The sequence below is a fragment of the Diorhabda carinulata genome, chromosome 8 (genome assembly GCF_026250575.1).
Source record: "Diorhabda carinulata isolate Delta chromosome 8, icDioCari1.1, whole genome shotgun sequence".
Taxonomy (NCBI): Eukaryota; Metazoa; Arthropoda; class Insecta; order Coleoptera; family Chrysomelidae; genus Diorhabda; species Diorhabda carinulata.
Window position 1 is genome coordinate 254,060 of NC_079467.1, and position 22,685 is coordinate 276,744.

Here is a 22,685-nt window from a genome sequence, read left to right on the forward strand (position 1 = left end):
TTTCTGTAAATACTTACCTGGGTAAACAACGAAGCGGACTCGCTCGCTAAACTGGGATCGGCGAATCCACCAATGAGCCCAGAACCCATCCTTGGTATGGCCAAAAGCGCTGTTATCAAGTCTCTCAACAGGCCCATATAGACGGACCCCGCTCGACAACTGCTCCAGCTAAATAGGCGCGAAATCAGACTAGTGACCGGATACTAAGACGTCCATCGGTATCACGGATGATCCGGAGTGCCGCTGGTGCATGGAGGAGGACGAAACTGCAGACCACGTTATCTGTGAGTACCCTGCACTCACACGGGCACGGTTTAAACACCTGGGCAAACCCCACAACCTGCCTAACGACATCAAAGGTTTCAAGTCAAAGCGCCTGATCGGCTTTTCAAAGGACACCGGATTTTCGTGACGTCAAGTGGGGCACGACGGGCTTATGAAATCAACGGTTTCACGGCCACATCAACGAACTATGAACTGTGGGTAAACGAATGTCAAGTAAATTTACACAGCTTAAAAATTCCCAAAACTTGTATGCTATTTCAATGAACAGAACAAGACACCTATTAAGTTTGATGAAACAGCAACTTGTGACGAATCAGAACTCCACAACCGAGTAGGTAGAATTTCCAAAAAAAAAAAAGACGAGAATCGTTTCCTTTAAAATTGTATTTTGTCAATGTAGTGAATCGTAATATTAACAGTATTTTTATCTTTTACTTTAGTACATTATTTTTATAAAATACACGTTGGGTGTACTCTGTTTTTGTTATATCCCTCCCATTAGTACAATAACTAGCGACGCCCTTTATGATAGGTATGTATGTTTATTAGTCAATTACTTTTGACCCGATACGTCAAGGTGTTGATTTTATATACAAACATTTGAAGTATCTTGGATGCTTCGCGGGAAATATTGTTTAATGTTAAGTTTAACATGCCTCACAAAGACTGGTGTTTAACTGTGTTTGGCATTATGAAGCAAACTATAATTCACTCAATGATATTTTGTTTTTTATTGTCAGAAATAGAAGAAACTTGAAGGAAATCCAAGAATGGAATTGATTCCTTTTTATTTCATTCAATTTCGTTTAATAAAAAAATTGTTGAAATAAAAGATCTTAATTTTGTCATTACCGATGAACTAATTAATTTTATCTCTCTGATAGTCCCGCCAACAGAACCAGTCCGCTGGTTTTTCTTAATAAAGACAAAGATAGAATACGGAGCACGTTATAGACACTCGGCACTTATTCATGTTGCATGTGGCAAATGTTTACAGGTTCGGCTTTAACAAAAGAAACTTTCTCTCGTGTCAAAAAGTAAATGGTTCATTTTAGAAAAAGTTTCAATTTCTTAATGGTTTCGATCGACGTTGTAGAGCTTGAACTTCCTCTTAGTTAATTAGTAAATGTCTCAAATTGCTGATATAACATTTTTCCTCTAAGAAGAATTAACACCAACACAAATCAAAAACAGAATAGGATACTCGGGTCCATCTTTTTCAACAATTAAAAGTTGTCTCGCAGAGGATTAGAATCATTAGAAGATGACCCCTGTGCGGTTAGGAGAAAACGTTAAATTAGTAAAAGAAATTATTCTAAGTGACCGCCGCCTAAACATAAATTTCAGCACAGACCGGTTTTCCCAAAGAAAGTGTTCTAATGGTCCTAAATGAGCAAGGTGGTTGCCTCGAATTCTCAGCGCAGTGCAAAAGCAGCGTCGAGTAGATCCGACTTCCAGACGGAATTCCATGAAGTGTCATCGTGTCAAAAAAAATTCGATGTAACGAAAAGCGTCACCGCAAGATCATCCGAAGTATGTGCTAGCTTCATGATAATGCTTCATTCCACACTGCTTAGCTTTCCAAGGTGACTGTATACGACTTAACAGAGATTGAACCCCTGTATTTAAACTTGATCTGGATCTCCGTCAACTATTTTTTGTTACTGAAGGCCAGTTAAGAGGTAAAATATTTAACAGCGACGATGCATCATCTTTTATATTTGCATAGAAGGTTTAGTCAGACGTTCAGAAAAGTGCGTGGAAATAAAAAAAAGAATAAAATAATCACAGTTTTTTAATTTGTAACCTTTCTTTCTATGTTAGGCTAAGAACTTATGGCAGCTGCCGATATTAAATTAATGAATTCTGGTTGTTGAAGTACCGTTTAATTTTCACTTGTTTCAGTAAATTATTGAATTCCTATTTAATTTTAAAACGTTTAACCATCTACAATTCGTTTCAAAGACCAGTCCTGAATTAAAGAGACTTAGTTAAATAAATGCCGCTTGTATATAATACGCACTTTGATATACCCGGCTTGTTTGGAATTCCTCATAAAACGGATGGAGCTCATTTGCGAAACAGGTTTTAAATTTTTTTTATTGGACGAGGTTTTAAATTATTATATAGACGATAAAGAGGAAAAACGATCAAGTAGATCAACATATCAAAGGATATACCATCCGATATGGTTGGAACTTAATTAAAACCTATCAATATTTCATTGACTTCAATAATAAAATTCCCACTTATGTATCTTTGGATTTAATTAATATACAGTGCGTCCTAATTATAAACATTCATCTTTAGTCATTTAGGCATCTTTTCATCTGGATTAAATACGTGGGAAACAACTCTTCATTTAGCTTTCTACATTATTTTGGAGACTTGCTTTCTCTCCAAATCTTGCTGCTCGTTGTCGGAGAAAGGTTTGGAGTAAATGAAATAAGTATGTCCTAAGCGATCTTTTGGAATTGCTTGATGTTTGTTGCTCTTCAGTTCAGTTGTCAAAGTATGTGACTGGTTTCTATAAGAATTTAACACATGCGAAATCTCAAATTTTTACAATTTTCTTGTACTATTTGCTCGAGTACCTGTCAAGATTCTTCGTATACTTCAATTGACATTCTCATTATCAAAGTTTTTCTTTTCAAATACTTTCGTTTATCTTTTACAACGCATTTGATAGATCATAATAATTTATAGCTTAAAAAAAATTTGAAAAACACTATATGAATAACATTACTGATGAGACAATTAAAAACGTAGGGTGTTTTTAAACTAACTCTGAGTCTCGTAATAAGACCAGTAAAAAATTATAACCAATGACACTAGTCATAAATTTCGATATCGCCATTTTGAGCGAGTTTGGTAAATGAGGAGGTAGTGAATAAGGGAAAGGAAAGGCATAATAACGGACGATCTAGAATAGGAATCGAATCCATATCTATGCTTTTCATTTAGTCTTAAAGCCAAAAAATAATCACTCGTAATGAACAATCTCTTTATTTGTCCTACATAATTAATCAATTTATTGAAATTTGATTTGTTTTAAATGAAACGCATTACCAATTTTTACTGAATCCATTCATGGGAATCCACCTCTTATACTTTATATAGTCCAGTCATTTTAGGTAGATTTAGGCAAGAATTTCGGAAAATCGAGATACCCAACTATAAAGTCGTTTAAACTTGTTCATTTGACATCCTTCTATTGAGCAACTTTGAAAATCAGGCGTCAAAAGTCAAAAAATCGATTTTTTGCACATTTTTATCACATAATTCGTTTCCTATGGGTTTTACGTTAATTGTATTTAGTATCAATATTGTAGAGCATTTAATTCTCTACAACTTTTGTTTTAAAATTTTTTTCATACAGTGAATCGTTTCTGAGTTAGAGGGCGGTTAGAATCACGTTATAAATCAACTGGTAGTTCCGATCAAAATAATTTGGATGAGCTTGCAGCACAGCAGCATTTGAAGAAGAAAACTGTTCAGTTCAACGGGAAGACGACGACGATGATGAAGAAGAAGAAGAAGAAGAAGAAGAAGAAGAAGAAGAAGAAAAAATCACATTACATTTTTATTTCTTTCCTATTGTCTTTTATTTATTTAAGAATAATTAGTATAAATAAGATATGAATTATAATTTGAAACTACACGGGCAGGTAAGTTCTATTAAATGAATTTATACTTAATTGGAAATAAATAAATAAGCAAAAAATATTTAAATATAATATAATTGTTGATAAAAAATGAAAATTATTCATAATTATATATTTAGCAATAATTTATAAACTTTATAAGAGATTTCTTTTGATCGGGGCTGCCAGATGATTTCAAACGGGATACTAACCACCCTCTATCTCAGAAACGATTCACCGTATAAACAAATTTTTCAAACAAAAGTTGTAGAGAATTTAATGCTCCAAAATATTGATAAGGCATACAAATAGCGTAAAACCCGTAGGAAACGAGTTATTTGCTAAAAATATGCAAAAAATCGATTTTTTTGACTTTTGACCCCTGATTTTCAAAGTCGCTCACATCGAATTATATGTGAGTGTTGAGAGGAGTTTTAGGATGTCAAATGAACAAGTTTACACGACTTTATAGCTGGATATCTTGGTGAAATACCTTAAATGACTGGACTAATATGAATCTGTTTACAATATCTCTTACATTTTTCAAGATCCATCACGTTACATTTTCAGAACACCTCCATACTCAACTTAGCTTTTTACTACTAAGCCGTTAATTTTTTATGTTTACTTTTTCTTTGAAGCTTTCTAGAGATTAAACAAAGTTTTCTCAATGTTACGCAAACAAAAACTGGTTTTAGTAGAACCGGAGTAAATATTGACATCCGTATTATTCCCACAACGTCAAACATCGAAGCTGCTGCCGTAATTATTTCTTCTAGAGGGGTATTATGAATTAATGCCTTTCTTTTGGTCAAAAGAAAAACGATTTTACTCTCAACAGAACGAAAGCATAATTGAAATAATGAATTAAATCACAAGAATCATAAAATTTTTGATAAATAAAAATAGAAATAGCTGCTCCGAAGAATCAATTAACCATTAAGATGAAAATATAAAATGCTAAACCATGGCAAATGCTCAATTGATTAGAAGCTACTGCGATTTTTGCAATAACTGGATGTTATTCTGATATAATATAACACTGTTGCGAAACTTCCTTTGGCGTTTTCTTCACGTTATGGAACTAAATTGGCCTATCAAGCTCCTGTAATTGTGAAACCCTTTTGCAGAAATAACGCCTTCAGCATCCAAAGATAATGTTAGCGTGTGCTTCGTTGCAAAAGGTTTCGTTTTTCGGCGTTGATGAACCTCTATGTTTTTTGGGTGAACTTTTTTAAGCATAAGTATTTAATCATCGCATGTTCCTCGACACAATCCATTTTTATATTGAGATGTAACTCTCGATTTTAGACTTCTATGGTAGGCATGTCCCAACAGGGCCCAACACTCGTTTTTTGTCATTATTTTAATGTTTTTATAATAGAAAAACGATTTCTGTAAAAGAAAATGGATAATTTCCAGTAGTAAATATATTCACGATGTTAAAAAAATTTTTTCAACATGTTATTATTGTAATTTAAATGTATACAATGAAAAATGTTTCTTCAAAAATCATCTGCACTGTATATTTCAGTTCTTATAAAGGGGGTCATTATACTCCAATATGTGAATTATTAGATTAGATCAACGAAAAATTTCGAATGAGTAAAATTTTTAAATCTATTATTTCAGGGATAGACGAGGTCTCAGTTCAACTTCAAGAACCCGAATCAGTGTCATCTATAAAACCGGGCAGCGATGTCGTTCTGAGATGTCATCTGGATGCATCCGGGGAGGTCCACTTTGAGTGGTTTCGGTGAGTATAATATGGGCGTCAAAATGTGTATATTTCGTCCCCCTAATTTCCTAATAGTGGTAACACCGATCAACGATACTACCGGAAACAGTGGGATGCCAGTTGGGGACGCTAATTTTATTTTGTTTTCGGTATTTCTATCGTTTGACGAACGAACTGTTTGTATCTAGATCTAGTTAATTATTTGTCGGAAACTTTAAACGATATATTCATAATTACGAACCACGTAACAATAAAAATTATTGGATAGTGACTTTCATTTGTGAAAATAGCAACTTAGAAGAAACGACTTTTAATGAGAAGGAACTTTTACCTAATTGAAAACGTTTATATACATACAATCAAACGCCAAGAAATGCGATGAGTTCAGGCTGATAACCTTGATGAGCCAAGTGCTTAAGGTCTCACTTAATGTGAAGCCTATCAAAGCGTTACACAATTTGGATTTCGTGAAGGTCTAGGAACAAAGGAAGCATTGGCCAGCTTATTAATACTCTTCCAGAAATGTCGAGACAGAAGAAATATGTCTATGCCTGTTTCATAGACTACGAGAAAGCCTTCGATCATACCATTACTACAGAAAAAAGGGTTAGACAAATAATACATCGAGTTTATTAGAAATCTTAGCAATAAGCGATGACGATGATGGAATGGAAATTAACGGCAGGGCATTAAACAAATACGATTCGCAGACGACACGGTTATCATTGCAGATAATCTAGAAACCTAATCGACAAAGTTGTAAAAGTGGAAGGTCAACTAGGCATGAAAATTAATGTAACAAAAACAAAAGTAATCATAACAAGACTTCCGACTTCCAAACCCACAACTGAACATAAACATCTGTGACACCGCAATAGAGAAAGTTTTTTTTTAATTGTAACTTATATTTTAACAAAGTAATTCCTGGCAGGGCGTGTCAATAATAGAAATATTAGTCAAGGTCGAAGTAAAAGTTGAAGGGAAAACGTACTGAGCTTCCATTGTTGAGCTGGAGGATGAATCAATTCTAGTACTTGGTATTTTCATTTTTTTAGCCATAGAGCTGCTAAAATAAGATTCAATATTGCTAGATTTCTCTGCTTTCAAATGTTGCCATATGAATACGAATGTTGTTGATGCCAGAATTATCATTTACTATAATCAGAAATGGTTAATTAACTGCGCGCCTCTTTACAAAGTCAATTTTTTTGTCGGTTTTGTCACAGTAGATAATGTTTGAGTGCAACATTAGTGCTCCCAAGGAACCAAAAACCGTCTTTTTTTATCAATAAGATCCTTGCCACAATATTTTGTTGTTATTATGAAGCGAAAACGATAATTTGTTAATATTATGTTGATTATGGCTCAAATAAGAAAAAAGACACATTTGTTTACCTGATATGGATTCCTCTAATTACTTTCTGTTTCTCAGCTTGTCGGAAAATTATCAGAGAAATGGAGAATAGATGGCAGAGACAAACATATTTTGCGGAACTTCCGAAATACTATTTTTTTGAGTGTTTCTGGAGTCGTCACCTCATTTGGTGGACCTTTGTCGTGCTGGTCTTCGCAGGTCGTACGGCCTCGCTTAAATTCTGATACACAATATTTTACTGTTGATACCGTAGGAGCAGTCTCACCCAGAGTAGAAGAATCTAGTTCAGCTTTTATATTGGTTAGGCTGAGGCATTTCAAATAAAAGTATTGTATCACAAAACAATGACCAAATTTTTCTGTTTACAACTTGGAACATATACTGCAAAGATTATATACACGCATATACTGTATAAATTGTGTGCTGTCTAATACAGTGATATTTCTCAAGCAACCATCTCTAGGTCAGGCCAGGTACTTCTAGAACTTTGGATACAAAAATTCGGAGGTTAATTCGTTTTTTTCTTTAAATCTTCATTTAATTGTTTCAAAAAATAGTTGAAAATATTTGTCAAATGATTGGAAAATAGCAGAAATGAATAAGATGGAGAGACTGTGAAACAAATTGTAAATAAGGAAATATCATTGCGATTGTTAATTTGTCTTCTGATGAAATAAAACAAGAATAATCTTGTTTTACCTATTAGCGTGAATATTGATATGAATATGGGCAAACAAATAAATCATTTTTAGTACTTTATGGCGTATTTTATGACTTACAACACACTAAAGTTTTATAGTCCACAGCGCCAAGCAATTGAATTATGACAGTTCAGTAATTGTAACAAAAGATACAATACATTGCATCCCATTAGAGGGTTATCATTAAAAGTATATGAATTCTGATTATATTATTAACAATTCTGTGGTTATCATAAATATATTTCAACCAATTTTATATAAATAAATAAATTAATAATTGTATTGTTATCAATATTTGTTTCGCAGTAGTTCAAATGTATTAATAATCTGTATTATGACTTGCAATCCATTAGAACCCGAAATATATAAGGTATATTTGAACTACTCAATAATTATTTTTAATTTATTAAGGGCTTGAGATTCAATTTAGCCTTTAAGCTTCTTTAAATATTATCGACTAATTCCATTAATTCCATTTCGATTCCAATTTCAGATCCTTAGCTCTATTCACGAGTCGTTTCTAAATTCTATTTTTTTTATTGTTGAATAAAACAAACTTTTCAAAATGAACTAATTTTCGCTGAGGACCATCCATTCGATTTAGTTTTGCAAATTATTAGTTGGCGCTACATTGAAGAGTTGTTTTCTCATATATTCCACATCGATTTTTTTGTAATTTATATTGATTTACGAGGATGGTTCCAGGAGTATCTGGCCTGACCTAGAGATGGCGCTAGTTGCTTGAAACACGGTCTTAGGAAGTACACAAGCTATACAGACAGCATCTGTTTCACTTTTGAAGACGCCACGTTGTGTAGAGTTTGTTTGGCAGCCATCAATAGTGAACGTTTCAAGTGAATTTTTAAACAGCTTCGTGAAGATGTTTCCATCGAGTATTTGGTGTCATTTCACACTCGAAACAAAAGAACAATCAAAACAATGGACTGGAAAGGGAGAACCAGCTCCAAAGAAGGTAAAGATCGTTCTATTTGCAGACAAGGTCATGGCGTCGGGATAATTGTCATTGGTTATCTTGAAAAAGGAAAAACTATCAACGACGAGTATTATGCGAACGTATTGCAGCATTTGAGCGAAGAAATCAAGCAAAGACGGTCGCATTTTGATGAGAGGAAAATGTTGTTTTATTGAAACAATCCACCAGTTCACACAATCGTTATTGTAATGGCCAAAATCATGAATTAATATTTGAATTGCTACCTCATGCACCCTATTCGCTAGATTTAGTCCCTCTGATTATTTTCTGTTCCCAGACTTGGAAATGTGGCTCGGTAATCAAAGCTTTTCCAACAATGCAGAGGAGATGTCGGGAGTTAATTGCTATTTAGAGGAGCTTGATGATTGTTATTATAAAAATGGTATCGAACTTATTGAACATCGCCGAGAAAAGTGTATGGATCTAAAAGGAGATTACGTCGAAAAATAAATATATTTTTTCCAAAATTGTGTTTTTTCTGTTGGAATCATCCTCGAAATATTTCTGTGAATAAAGTCACATGGGTAGTAGATGTTTGGTTTCGAAAATTTTGATTTCTTTTGCATACTATTTTCTTTTTAAATTATCGTGAACTGTTTGTGATAAAAATATTTGGTTTTACTTATTTAACAGACACGAGAATTTAATGATTTGATAAAAATACAACGTAAATAAAATATACTTTTGTTTTATCTACTGTTTCATATATTTTATTATCAAAGTGTTCCATCTTTGTAATTATCATATTTATACCAACTTCTTTCTGCAAATCTATTTGGAATATATCAGAAGTAAATGAATAAATAATTAAATACTGTGTAGTATAATGACATACTGTATAAAATGACTTCGCTTTTTCAACATCCAATTCTAATTTAAGTGAAAAAGCAAACAATTAAAAATACAGTCGAGTTAAATATAAATTACGTATACTCTCAGTTTGAAGATTGGACGCTTTGTGCGAAAAGCTAAAACTCACGTGCATTATTTTTGATTACAGGAATACAGACCATTTAACGAAATCAGCCAGGCTTGAAATTAAAAAGAAAAAGTTGCACATAAAGTCTGTGGAGGCATCTGACAACGGCGTTTACAGATGTGTCGCCAAAAACGAGGCCGGAATCCGACATTCAACAACAAATTTTGCATTAATCGTCGCCGGTAAGAGTTTTAATTTTAACATAAACCCAAACAAATGATCAAATTTTCGTTTTTATAACGATTATTCCAATTGATAAATAGACTAAATATTGACATTCTTATGAGCTTGTAGACGCAATAACAAGTTTCATGATGCATATTTGCAAAAACTAAAAATAACAGCAAGAAAAGCGTGGATCTGAGGGGGTCATGACCCCTCCCTAAATCCTCATTAATTAACTTTGTTTTTTGTTTGTTTGTTTTTTGTCGATGAGGAATTGAGATTTAAGGTAAACATTTCATAAATTTCGTCATTATGTTGTCAAAAACAACGCAATTGACTTATATTTTGTGGGTAAAACGCTTAAAATACCATGTCTTTGGGGGAGGACTCGTCCTAATATATCGGACGTATTCGAAATGTTTTCATTGTTTCAGGAAACAACACTCCATTGATTCAAACGGTTCCATCCGATATTATAATAAAAAGAGGTGACACAGCCATTATGGATTGCTCTTATCAAAATGCAGATGTTATTGAATGGTACCTAAAAGATCAAAGACTTGAAAATAACAATAGGTAAGTTTAATTTTGATTGTCCTGAATCCAACGATGCAAATCAAAACAGGAAATTAGAATATAAAAATTTATTGTTGTTTACTTTTCTTCACTTGGCAAAGTTAAAAAAAAATTCCACATCACACACAACGTTTTCCAGCTTGCCAGGAATGTCCCTTGTTTCCCATGTTTTTCTACCCCTTTCCCTTGTCACATAGCTTCTTCCAGCCTGTCTTAATTTGCGTCTTTTATTGTCCCTCCATTCTGTGACTGTAATTTTTCGTTTTTCGTCCTTAATTAGCGATTTTAAAGTGGCCGACGACATCACAATTGCAACTGCGTTAATGGATTTGGTACAGGCAGTGGATGTGAATTATTAAGAAACTAGACATATAATATATTACGATAACACGTTTGTCTTGATATTGAAGTTCTTGTAAAAACACTCCATACTTATTTAATTATAATAATTTTATAGAAAAGTGCTTAAATATACTCGATACATTTGAAACCGTTTATAACGATTTAATGAATTTGAGATATTTTTTCGATTCTCCTTGTATTCAATTTTGAAATAAAGTTTTTTTATAATTTCAGTTAATTTCAAATATTTAATTTAGTTGTCACCATACCAATTAATTATTTAATTTTGTAATTTAAGATTAAGCATTCACTCCAACGGAAGTCTTGAAATTAACGATGTTTCCGAATCGGATCAAGGTTTTTATACTTGCGTTGGTATTAGAAGCGAATCTGGAGAAGTTCCGCAAAAATACACTGCCGAACTTAAATTATCATGTAAGTAGATGTGATATTATACAGAGTGCCTCAATTATATCAACATTGTTGTCAGATCTTTCTCTTTTTCCCAAAAGTACTTTACTATATATTCAAGAAACCAATTTTTTTGTTCTAGACATCGAATCGTTCACACCTACCTCATTTGAACCAGCACTGCCAGAAAACTCTAGAAAAATTGTAGGTGAAGGGTCAACTTTTCAATTGACTTGTTTACCACCAAAAAGTTTACCACCAGCAAAAAAATGGTGGGAGAATCAACACAAACACACCGTAAGTCGCCAACTAAATAAATAAATATTAAAAATGATTGTGATATTTCTTGTTTCAGATTTCTGATTCTGGTGAAATAAGAGTGGACGACGGAAGGTTGATTATTGAAAATATCAAATTGGAAAATGCGGGACGTTATAAATGTGTTGCGGAAAATATTGCAGGAAAAACAGAAAAGTCAGTCGAAGTTATTGTTACGGGTAAGTAAAATAAGAGAATCTTGGAAATAAATAGAAGGGAAAAAGTAGTTTCAAATTTGCGTCAACTTTATTCTCCAGAATTGTTTTTCAACTAAGTACAACTAGTATTTTAAAAACTAAGAGGTGTGATCAAATGAGGTAACATCAAATTGGAAGCATTTCTGGAAGGCATATTTCGGACTGGCTTTCATCGGTTCTGCTGTGGCTTAATCTTTGTACGAAATCGTGTCTCTACATTTATTTTAGAGAAAATACTTTCTTCGCACATCTCTTGTATTTTTCACCCATCTGTTTTTTCAACTTTTGTTCATTATTATCTGTTTTTAAGGTCGAAACACTTCCTTAACGTTCTTCGTATTTAACCGACTCATTTCCACTTAACACCACTTTCAACTAATCCCAAAGCTACCAGATTTTCGCTTAGCCACGGAATTCTACTGGTGACTGATCTTTTCAAGCGGACACGACGATGTAAGACACCGTCTTCACATTAGGGGCTGTACAAACTATTCAGAATGCATCTGAAATATGATGGAGAAAGAAACTGTAAACCACGTCATTGATGAGTGTCCTGCATTTCATGTACGACTTGGTAAAGCCTCATCATTAACCTAGTAAAGTCAAAAGGATCAAGTTATAGGACGTCGACCTTTGGTAGTTTCAGTGGGCACGCCTGGCCTATCAGAAAAACTAATTACTTAACGGTCCACCCATAATCCAACTAAGAACTATATTATCACACTAGGCAGATCGTAACATTCCGAACGAAACAAGTTGTTCAAGATCTTATTCTACGATAGACACTGCAAAAACGACCTAACTAAAGCGTAAACTTTCAATTGCTTGTCTCTACACATAAGAGCCTTATCATATTAGAGGATTGCGAGCGTCTTCAAAGCGGAGCGGACGCGCAACGATACGCCGCGCATGGGCTGAGATCGCTGCGAGTATAGTAATTAAGAGCCTTTCTTCAGGTGTCACTGATGTGATGACTTATATGTGTGTGTTCATGTCCTCCGGCGTCTTCGAATTAGCAGATCAAACAGTAGTGTTTGTTCCTCGGAATCCATTTTGTTAATGAGGGTATTGCGCATTTCTGCCACGTATTCGTAGAGCGCTCGCTCTGTCCCGCATCCGTGTTACCAGATCTCAATACCAAATTATTGTCATAAATATTCAGTCTATTTTTTATGATTTACGTATCTTTGATTGTTACTCTTAATCTTCATATACGATATTGGGAAAAATTAAAGGAACATTCAATTTATCTTTCAATATTCAATCTGTTAAAATTTAAATTAAACTTCGCGATACGATATACTAAACGTTTTGTTTTACAGCCAAACCAAAAATAACTGTTCCTCCAGAAAGTATAACAGTTGACGAAAACGAGCAATCAATGTTAACTTGCGAATTTGAATCGGGATCTAGAGAACACACTTTAGTTAAATGGAGAAAAGATGGCAAATCTTTGAAACACGAATACGATGAAACCGGCCATTCTCATCCCAGAATTAAGAATTTTAAGCACAATGGAACTTTAGTAATAAGCAATACTCAAGCATCTGATAGGGGAGAATATGTTTGTGAGGTAGTTACAATGGGACAGAGACCAGTTTATTCCAAACCGGCAACAATATCTGTAATTGGTAAGTGTCAAAACAGTCCACTCATTCAAGTTTTTAGGTTATAAAGGATCTTTATTATGTAGAATACTTCTGATAAGAATTTATAACGTTTACAATTATTTGGTCATATAAAATTTCTTATTTTTATTTTCCAGAACAACTTAAATTCGTTCCCGCGCCGGTGAATAAAAAAATGGAATTAGGAAGTGTTGCCAAAGTTCACTGTAAAGCTCAAGGTACGCCTCCGCCAATAATTCGTTGGGAAAAAGAAGGAATCCCCGTCGAAAATGTATCCAACCACATTTCAGACATGAATGGAACTCTTCACTTCAATGGAGTGTTAGCTGAAGACAAAGGAAGATACAATTGTATCGCTAGCAATAGTCAGGGAATTATTAATGCTTCTATAAACATCGACGTTGTAGGTAAGTTTCTCGAATAACCATCATTTCAATAAAGAAATATTGTTAATAGTGGCAACACCGCAAAAATTTATGGTCTCAAAAGAGAATTGGCGAACCAGTAGTTATTAATAAATATGAAGTATGAAATGTTTTTCCAGTGGCTCCCAAATTTAGCGTATTACCAAAAACTCCTTCTGAAGCTTTCGAAGGCGAATCGATTCTTATTGATTGTGTAGTAGAAGGAGATCCGAAACCAACAATTCAATGGGATAAAAATCTAAAAATGAACGATTTTGATTTGGAGAGATTCAAAGTTTTAGATAATGGGACGTTATACATCAGTGAAGTTCGTAAAGAAGATGAAAATAAATATGGTTGTACTGCTGGAAACAGCGCCGGACTGAATAGGAAAGAAGTGCAACTGATTGTTTATAGTAAGTATATCAATTCGAAAACATTCTCATTATATCATATAATATATTACATTACTCAAATCATCGTGATATATTTTCGAAAAGTAACTTCTCAAAGTAACCTAAATCATATGCTTAAAAACTGTATCTGTTGAGTTGGCTCTATCCTAAAGCGGCAGATTTCAAGGGGCGGCAATGTCTTTATGTGCGTTCTTTATCAATAATCATAAAATTAATATCATATCATCAATTTGTTGATGTTAGGTTTGATAGGAGATAGTTATAATCTCTTTCAGTCTATTGAATTATTTTGTTTTCGTAGCTACATAGGTTGAATACCCCGTTTCGCATAAGTATGTTGATGGGAACGGCAGAAGAACGTTCCGGACCATTTTGGCAAGCATTGGATATTCATCACGGATTCTGACACAAAAATCGCAGAGAGGCGTCGTTTTGAACAATGATTCCATAATTATGTCTGATGACATTTCTAAAAACGACACTTCAGGCTTTTGCACGTTGGGTAAAAAAGAAAGTTCAATCCATGAATTCATTTTTGTACGTTATTCTTCTGGAAAATACATCTCAAAATATGCGTGCATTGCAGTGACCTACTGGATCAAGTCGCAAAGCTTTCCATTTCTTTCTTACCATTCCAAATAATTCAAAAATCTACTGGAACACTGTTGTCTTTTTACATATTAATCATAAAGTCAATTTTTGAAAGATATCCCCAATAAAACACAGTCGGAAAAACTAGGTTTTATCATACAAACGGTCTTTCAAATTATACACACGAAACGGATCGACTCCACTAAATGATTCACTAAACTACTCGATTAAATTACAACAATCGAAGAAAAATATCGATTGTTGACCGTTGTTGATAATCAGAGGTGTTTTCGTTTCGCGGAGCCCCCACAGAGGCTTCGCGGTTGTTTTAGATGATTTGTAATCAGAAAATATAACAGTTAATAATAATAATTTGCTTTAAACAATTCTTTACACTAAACCTGAGATCTCCAATTATAAAGTTTTGTTGATTTTGTTGATAAAAAATGTTATTGAAATGATGTGAAATAGGTTATAAAATTTCAGAGGTCAAAAGGGACGGCCAAAGTTGAGAACTGAGAACTTAACACAATCAGTTGACAATCACTTGAACTAACAATTATTATATTATATTGAAAATTTTTATTGCATTAATAAAATTTTTTTCTTCACATTTCGTATTTTTGAGTTTGTTCTTTTTATTTTTAGCGTTAGACAATTCTCATTCTGGAGATTCAACGGTAACTAAAGCCGTTTTGATAACTATGTCTGTAGCAGGGGCCTATATAATTTTAGTAGTTGGATTGATGGTGTGGTGTAGATACAGAAGAAAATCCAGAAAAATTCCCTTAGATGGTAAGCATCTTTAAACATATGAATCCCATATTTGTAGATCCTGTAGAGAAAATAGCTTTTGCTTTTGTTCAACCCAAAAAAAATAAAAGGAGGGCTAAAACATCGCTGATTGAGTCGATATGATGAATAACAATACTACGAAATCGTCCAAAGTAACGAAAAAAATATTCTGATAAAGTTTGAGATCTTAATATCAAAATTTAGAGATGCCGCGTTTTTTTAGGAAAGGAAAAATGAGAAAAATCACGAAAAAAATGTTGTTTTATATTTTTGAGACTTTTTTTTGTAGAAAACTATAAAGGATTGTTGAAATCATCATACATTATTTTAGATTGAACATAAATAAGCATAAATTAAACAAAAAAGATTAGTTGTTTTTGGTTTCGTTAAGATCAAGAAAAAACGAAAACCAGACTGAAAATTAAAGATCACTTGATAATGTAGACACTTCACAACTTTTCATAAAAATATTAATCAATTTAATCAAGGCACTCGATTATATCTTTAATACGTTAAAAAAATCATTGTATACTTTTAGTTCCAAAAGCTGAAAATGGTGATATCGAACATACTGAACTCAAAGAACCAATAAACGGCACTAGCTCCACCTCTGTAAAAATGAAATTAAATGGAATAGAAAATCTCAAAGATGGACAAAAAAGTGATGGTGCTGAAACGACTAACTCCCAATGCTCAAATCAGTCCAAAAAGTCGAAATCCAGTCTATACGACAAATTAGCACTATCAAGGACACACCTTAAGGAATTAAAGCTTATTGGTAAGTTTATATTTCGAATATTTTTGGAAGATGGTGTTGTATTATTCATTTAAAAACATCACACTTCTTAATAATATTTTTGCTTAGTTTGAAAAGTACTTATCATCATTGAGTGTATTAGGAAGGAAGTTACGATGTCTGAGCCACATAAAACAATTGATTACAATAAACAGTTGAGAAGAATATGAGGAAGAAGACCGAATACCGAACGTGAAACCAAGATACAACACAAACACTCAAAAGAAAGGAAAATGTGGCAACAAACAACAAACAAAAATTTTGCAAATATAAATTGAAAAATACCTAGTGCAACTAGGGGATCAACGAATCAAATACTATATGGACTATTTTTATTTAGACAAATAGAGAAAAAGAAGATCACATATTCATCTAAAATGTCTGTAGTGTACTTTTGTCCTATCAGCTGCTCCTTATCTATCCCAATCCAGTCTCTCAAGTTACTGAGTTGCAAGACACTGCACAATCTCTATGATACTATATTATATGTAGCTGTTCTGATTGTCTTCAGAAACTTAGATTCGTAGATAAACAATATTCTTCCACAAATTTCATTATTCCAAACAACTTGTTCATAAACAAAATGCAGCTTTTGTGTTCCCTTATTAACTCCTCTTATCGCATTATTACAAAGTTATAACGATCCCAAAATGAATTTTGTAGAGTAGTACTTTTTCTCAAGGTACAAAGTACGACTTTCAACAGAACAAACTTTTTAACATTTTGCTAGAGTCTTCTTGAGTTCTCCAAGTAACAGCAACATATGTTAATAAGTTAAGTGACATTCTTGCGGCCTTCAACTGAATGAAATATTAATCGATAAATTTTCGCTGATGGTCGTTCATTCTAAAGAAAAATATTATATAAACTTTAAAAAAGCCAAAAACCAAAAACCAAACTAAGTTTTGATGAGCAGTTTATTATACAAAAACAAACTATCCAAACCAAAATCTCCCAACGTCACAAGACTGAGGCGTGCCCAGGGGTTTTAACCTCTTATTGTCATTGACCAATGACGTGGTCAGCAGTTCCTTCTTCATCCATGCACCAGTAGCATTCGGGATGATGCATATAGTGCGGAGACGGTATCTTAGATGACCATATCCGGTTAGAAGGCCGGTAACCAGTCGAATTTCGTGCCTGTTTAAGTAGATTGACCAGATCTATATGCCAAAAAATTAATTCTGTGTCCATTGGTGATTTAGCTGATGTCAATATGACAAAGGAATCAGCCTAATCGTTGTCTTTTTCTGCTCAAGTGTTTGGGCACACAAATAAACCTCTTGTAGATAAATCCATTGATCCGGCAGGCCATTTGATCACGCCAGGTCAAGAAGTAATGGTATTAATAAAACCATTTTCCAAATAATTCTCTATCTTTTCCACAAATAGTCCCTGGGTTACTCATACACCTTCCGTGAAACAGTAGTCATTTTTGAAACTTATTTATACGTTTGTTTGAATAACTTTTTTATCGTAGTTTAATTTTTTTTAACCAACGGAAGATAAAACGAATCTTAACTCACTCAACGTTAATTATATTATAATTTACCGAGATGTTCTTTGAAGAATTAAGTTGGTTGAAGTATTTATCAATATTTCTATTTCTCTAAATTTTTTGTACTACTGCATATTAATTTGTAATTTTCCGATTATTGTGTTTATAGGTCGGGGAGAATTCGGTGACATATCCGTATCCAAAATACCAAAAAGTGCTATTGCAAATGACAAACGTCATTCAAGGAATTCCCAAACGAAATTGGAATCTGAAGATAAAGATGTCCACGTATTAGTAAAAGCACTGAACAATACAAAAGACGAACATTGTCTGACTGAATTTAAAAGAGAAATTGATATGTTCAATAAATTAAATCACGAACATATTACAAAGTTATTTGGATTGTGCCGAGAAACAGAACCGCATTATATGATACTGGAACATACTGATTGGGTAAGTTTTATACTTATTTTACTCTCCATACTATCTTCCTTATACGTAATTCCAATGTTTCCATTTATCTTTCACTTGTCTATTTTTTTAGGGTGATTTGAAGAAGTTTTTAATTGCTACCCGTGGGGGTAATCCACCACCACTAACAATTGCTCAAATAATAAGTATACTGCATCAGATAGGATGCGGCATGGAATATCTGGCCAATAACAGACAAGTTCACAGGGATTTAGCTGCAAGAAATTGTTTAATATCTTCCCTTTTGGTTGCTAAAGTCGGATTACCGAGATTAACAAGGGATCCATACAGTCAGGAATATTGTAAACATGTTAATCAGGTGGGTGTGCCAGCTAGATATTTAAAATTTTTTTTTATTAATTAATATTTTTTTCCAATAGATAATACCATTAAGATGGTTGCCGTATGAAGCAGTTTATGAAGACGAATTTTCAACGAAAAGTGACGTTTATGCTTTCGGTGTATTGATGTGGGAAATTTTTGCTCAAGGAGAACTACCTCAATCTAAAATCAACGATACTACTTTCCTGAATAAACTAAAAGAGAAAAAAATCGAATGGAAACCCCATAGTACTACACCAGAGGAATTGGTGGTATTACAGGTAAGTGTTAAGAACTTTCTTTCACCTGAAGGGAACATTCCTTTTTTTTAAATGCCCGCATCTAGAAGTGTCTAATTCATTTTACTCTGACAGTATTATAATAATTAGCTGATTGAATTATTCCATATATATCATAAACTTAGTAGTACCTTTCTGGAACTTAGTTAAGTGAAACTTCAAGGGACGTGCAAATTGGTTTCACTTATTCAGTGTCTCAAACATCCAGGTTAAATTAGAGGTTAGAATACGGGCATTCATGTCTTCTTAATATTTTGGTAATTCACAGGAACAGTTTTAATACTCTGAAGTCGTAGATTTTCCTATTAATAGTCACGGTTCATGACATGTTCGCTTAGTTTTCCACCATGTCAGGACTCATATTCTAAAGTAAAAGTAGTTTAAAATAAGCCCAATTCGTCTGCGTTAAAAATTTCATCAACAGAATAATTGTGCAAAAGAACTGACAGGTATTTAATCCATTGGCTACATTTATTAACATCGGCGTCCACAACTCTTCTAACCAATCATTGCTACTACAAAAATTATGGATACCGAGCCTTCGTCCGAAGTTGCGTGTTAGCAAACACAGTATATTCCTTGACCTCAGAACATTGTTAATGAATTTTATCTTTATTTTAAATTATTCTATAGAGAATGGATTTTTGCATATTAAATTCGATACACAAACTGAAGTGGACAAAACCCAAAAAAATTATCTACGGAAAAAAATTAAAAAACGTATACACTTCATCGAGTATCTTTTATTTTGGACAAATAAATATTGATTAAAGGATTAAAAAAACTATACAAATATGCTATTCAAATACTTACATTTTTAGAAATAATTTACCTTTTTTAGGAATCTTGCTGGAGCATTAATCCACAAGATAGGCCATCGTTCACCGAAATAAGCTCGCAAATCGGTGAAGTACTCAACTCATGTAAATAGAAGGATAAGAAGAAGTAGATTATAAGAAACACAAACCAAATTTATTATTCAAGTATATTTGATCACGAATTTTCAATATGTCGTATGCTTCCATATATTTTGAGAATGTACTGAACTGTTACACAGTTTTTTCTAACTGACTTTTAGTATTAAGTTTATTTATTTTATAATTTTATAAGTGTGTGAGATGTTAAGATTTTTTAGTCTGATCTCAGAAATCCTGGTTGACATTTTTTGAATTATATTTATACAGTATTTCAACATTTTTATAAGACTTTCACGGGATAATTTACGATTATATATAACGGTAATGTTAATGTCATATCAGTAAACAAAGTTATACCACTCGATATATATATATAAACAATTCTCTACAGTGTGTCCCATATATATAACAACATATAATTCATAAAACTGTGAATTGATTCTTTGTAAAAACTAAATATAAAATTCCATTAGTTTGTATTGTTTATAAATAGTAGTAGTAACACCTATTCTAATTAAATTCTATTTTTTTTTAATTTTCATCTTGTAATTTTTTGTTTAATTAATACATTTATCATTATTCATAACAGCCTCGGTTATTACTTCATATTTTTCAAATCAAAATATTCCGAAAATGGTACACAGTATCCAGTTTTATCAAGAGTACCTTTTTGGTATAAAATTAAATGATGTTGTTGCCAGTAATTGCGGCAAAATTGTAAAAAATGTGTATTTGCAAACCCCAAATATTTTTCATAGTTGTAAATTATCCCGTTATAAACGAATCTGATTTTTTGGGAATATGTATCATTATATTGATTCCATTTTTTTATATTATATATTATATTTATAATATTTCGTCTTTTAGAAGATGGCAATAAAAAAATGTTATTGGATTCAATATAAAAAACAACAATTCATTGAATTAACTAATAATATATAGATATGAGAAAGTGCTTTCAAAATTTATCGAGACTTTCGGGATAGTACACATCAAAATTAATTTGTAATCTGATCTTGATAGTATGAACTCGGTTAATCCAAATTTTATTTACATTCACTAATCCAAAATTATTAGCAGATATTAATTTTTTGTATGTAAGTGTACACGCCTCGATAAATCGTAATAATGTTACGATAAATCGAAAATGCAACGATTTTTTGTCAACTAAACTGCATAGTCCACTACAATGCATCATTATTATTATTAGAGAAACGAGGTTTAAAGTTATAACCCTCCCAGCGTCTAATTTTGACCATTTTTTGACTTTTGATATTTCTTCTCTATCATCAGGTCAAAGATCAAACTTTTACAACGTATTTTTTATTGTTGACAAGTTTTCGTTACTGTTAAGTCTAGTTTACACGATGCTTGGTATTTGCCTTGTGTAAACAATTTTTCAAATCAAACAAGCGCTGTCTGCTAACGCCGTCAATTTTTTTAAATCAACCTCCGGCCGCGTACCCATCGACCTCCGCACCCAACGTTGCGGACTCGTGTAGACGCATCACGCCACTCATTTGCGAGCTCTGTATAAGTGAAAGTAGTTCAAAATGTTCAGTAGTAAGCCGCAACGTCTACGGGTACTCAGAAGGATCTTATAATCTTAGTTCTTCCAGTATCAAAGCAGAAGATTCGGTCTATCGCTTAACCGTTTTCTTATCCAAAGTAATTTCGCTTTTTCATATATATCAATCAACTCTTCTCTCTGTTACTTTTGTTGCAGACATTGCACTACGAATTCATTATTTTTAACGTGAATTTCGTCTAAACAATAGGCGCCAAGCCAACGCTCGCTTGTCTTCTGGACTGGCGCCAGCCAGTGTGAATTCTGCTTTAATGAGTCAAATAAGATCTCTTATATAGTACAATAAATTCAGTTTAAAACCCTCGAGGATTTAGTAATAAACATGTGTAAAAAATAAAAAACTAAACTGCAAACTGAGCATTCTCGTGAACGATGAATTGTAATTGCAGAAATTGATTCTGATTTTAATAAATCTCTACATTGTCTATTGATGATCAAATTATTTTTTAAAAATTCTGCATCCAATGAATTGTAACACAAATAGGAATTATTTCAACCATCTTCTAAAAGACGATGCAATAAAACACAAGAGTCCAAGACTTATTATATCTATTTATATTTGTACATATCATTTTTTTAATATTTAATTGTATCTAAAGCATATCATATATTCTTAAATTTTAGACTTTTTTTTAGAAATAATTTTGTATATTATACATTTCGGAGCCACAAAGCACTGCCAAAATACTCGGTTTTTGTATATTTGCCGATGTTTTTAAAAATATAATAATAAAATCGATATAATGTATCTGGTTCATAAAATAAGATGTAATACAGTTTCAAACAGAAAGTTTCGTTCGGTTTATTCAGTTGAAAATAATATTTAGTAGATTTAAACTACTACTCAGCTCAAAATTTGCTCCAATTGTTAAATTATAGCAATATTCAAAAACGAGCCACGTGTCTCAAAAGCAATAATTATTGAGAGAGTTATCGAAAACATATCTTTAACATAGTGCTCATTTTTTTATACATTAGTTTCGATCTACACTTTTTTTAACTTTTCATCATCGATCAAATTTAAGCTTTTTTATAGGTGTTCTTGTTAAAAATTAGATATTATCAGTTAAAGTGACCATATTTTCTAGAATTCAATGACACTTAACTACCTACAATCAAAAAGAAATGAATCAAGTAAGAAAGTAACTTTTGATAATTACAATTCCAACCAAATTTTTATTTGGTAGGAGTGAAAAATTCCCAAAATGAAATCATTGTTAACACAAACGGCATACA

General features: G+C 32.7%; 1 protein-coding gene across 1 annotated transcript in view; it reads left to right on the forward strand.

Annotated features, from left to right (window-relative positions):
• Positions 1 to 19,960, forward strand: part of LOC130897240 (tyrosine-protein kinase-like otk) — a 118,373-nt gene extending 98,413 nt beyond the window's left edge. Inside the window, exons 4-18 of the mRNA XM_057805996.1 lie at positions 5,562 to 5,685; positions 9,738 to 9,898; positions 10,316 to 10,457; positions 11,098 to 11,234; positions 11,353 to 11,507; positions 11,566 to 11,707; positions 13,048 to 13,356; positions 13,491 to 13,760; positions 13,898 to 14,173; positions 15,413 to 15,559; positions 16,098 to 16,337; positions 18,023 to 18,306; positions 18,398 to 18,643; positions 18,705 to 18,926; positions 19,786 to 19,960. Coding sequence (XP_057661979.1) covers positions 5,562 to 5,685; positions 9,738 to 9,898; positions 10,316 to 10,457; positions 11,098 to 11,234; positions 11,353 to 11,507; positions 11,566 to 11,707; positions 13,048 to 13,356; positions 13,491 to 13,760; positions 13,898 to 14,173; positions 15,413 to 15,559; positions 16,098 to 16,337; positions 18,023 to 18,306; positions 18,398 to 18,643; positions 18,705 to 18,926; positions 19,786 to 19,875 — 2,945 coding nt within the window. The 3' untranslated portion in view covers positions 19,876 to 19,960. The remainder of the gene's footprint in view (positions 1 to 5,561; positions 5,686 to 9,737; positions 9,899 to 10,315; positions 10,458 to 11,097; positions 11,235 to 11,352; positions 11,508 to 11,565; positions 11,708 to 13,047; positions 13,357 to 13,490; positions 13,761 to 13,897; positions 14,174 to 15,412; positions 15,560 to 16,097; positions 16,338 to 18,022; positions 18,307 to 18,397; positions 18,644 to 18,704; positions 18,927 to 19,785) is intronic.
• The last annotated feature ends 2,725 nt before the right edge of the window (positions 19,961 to 22,685 follow it).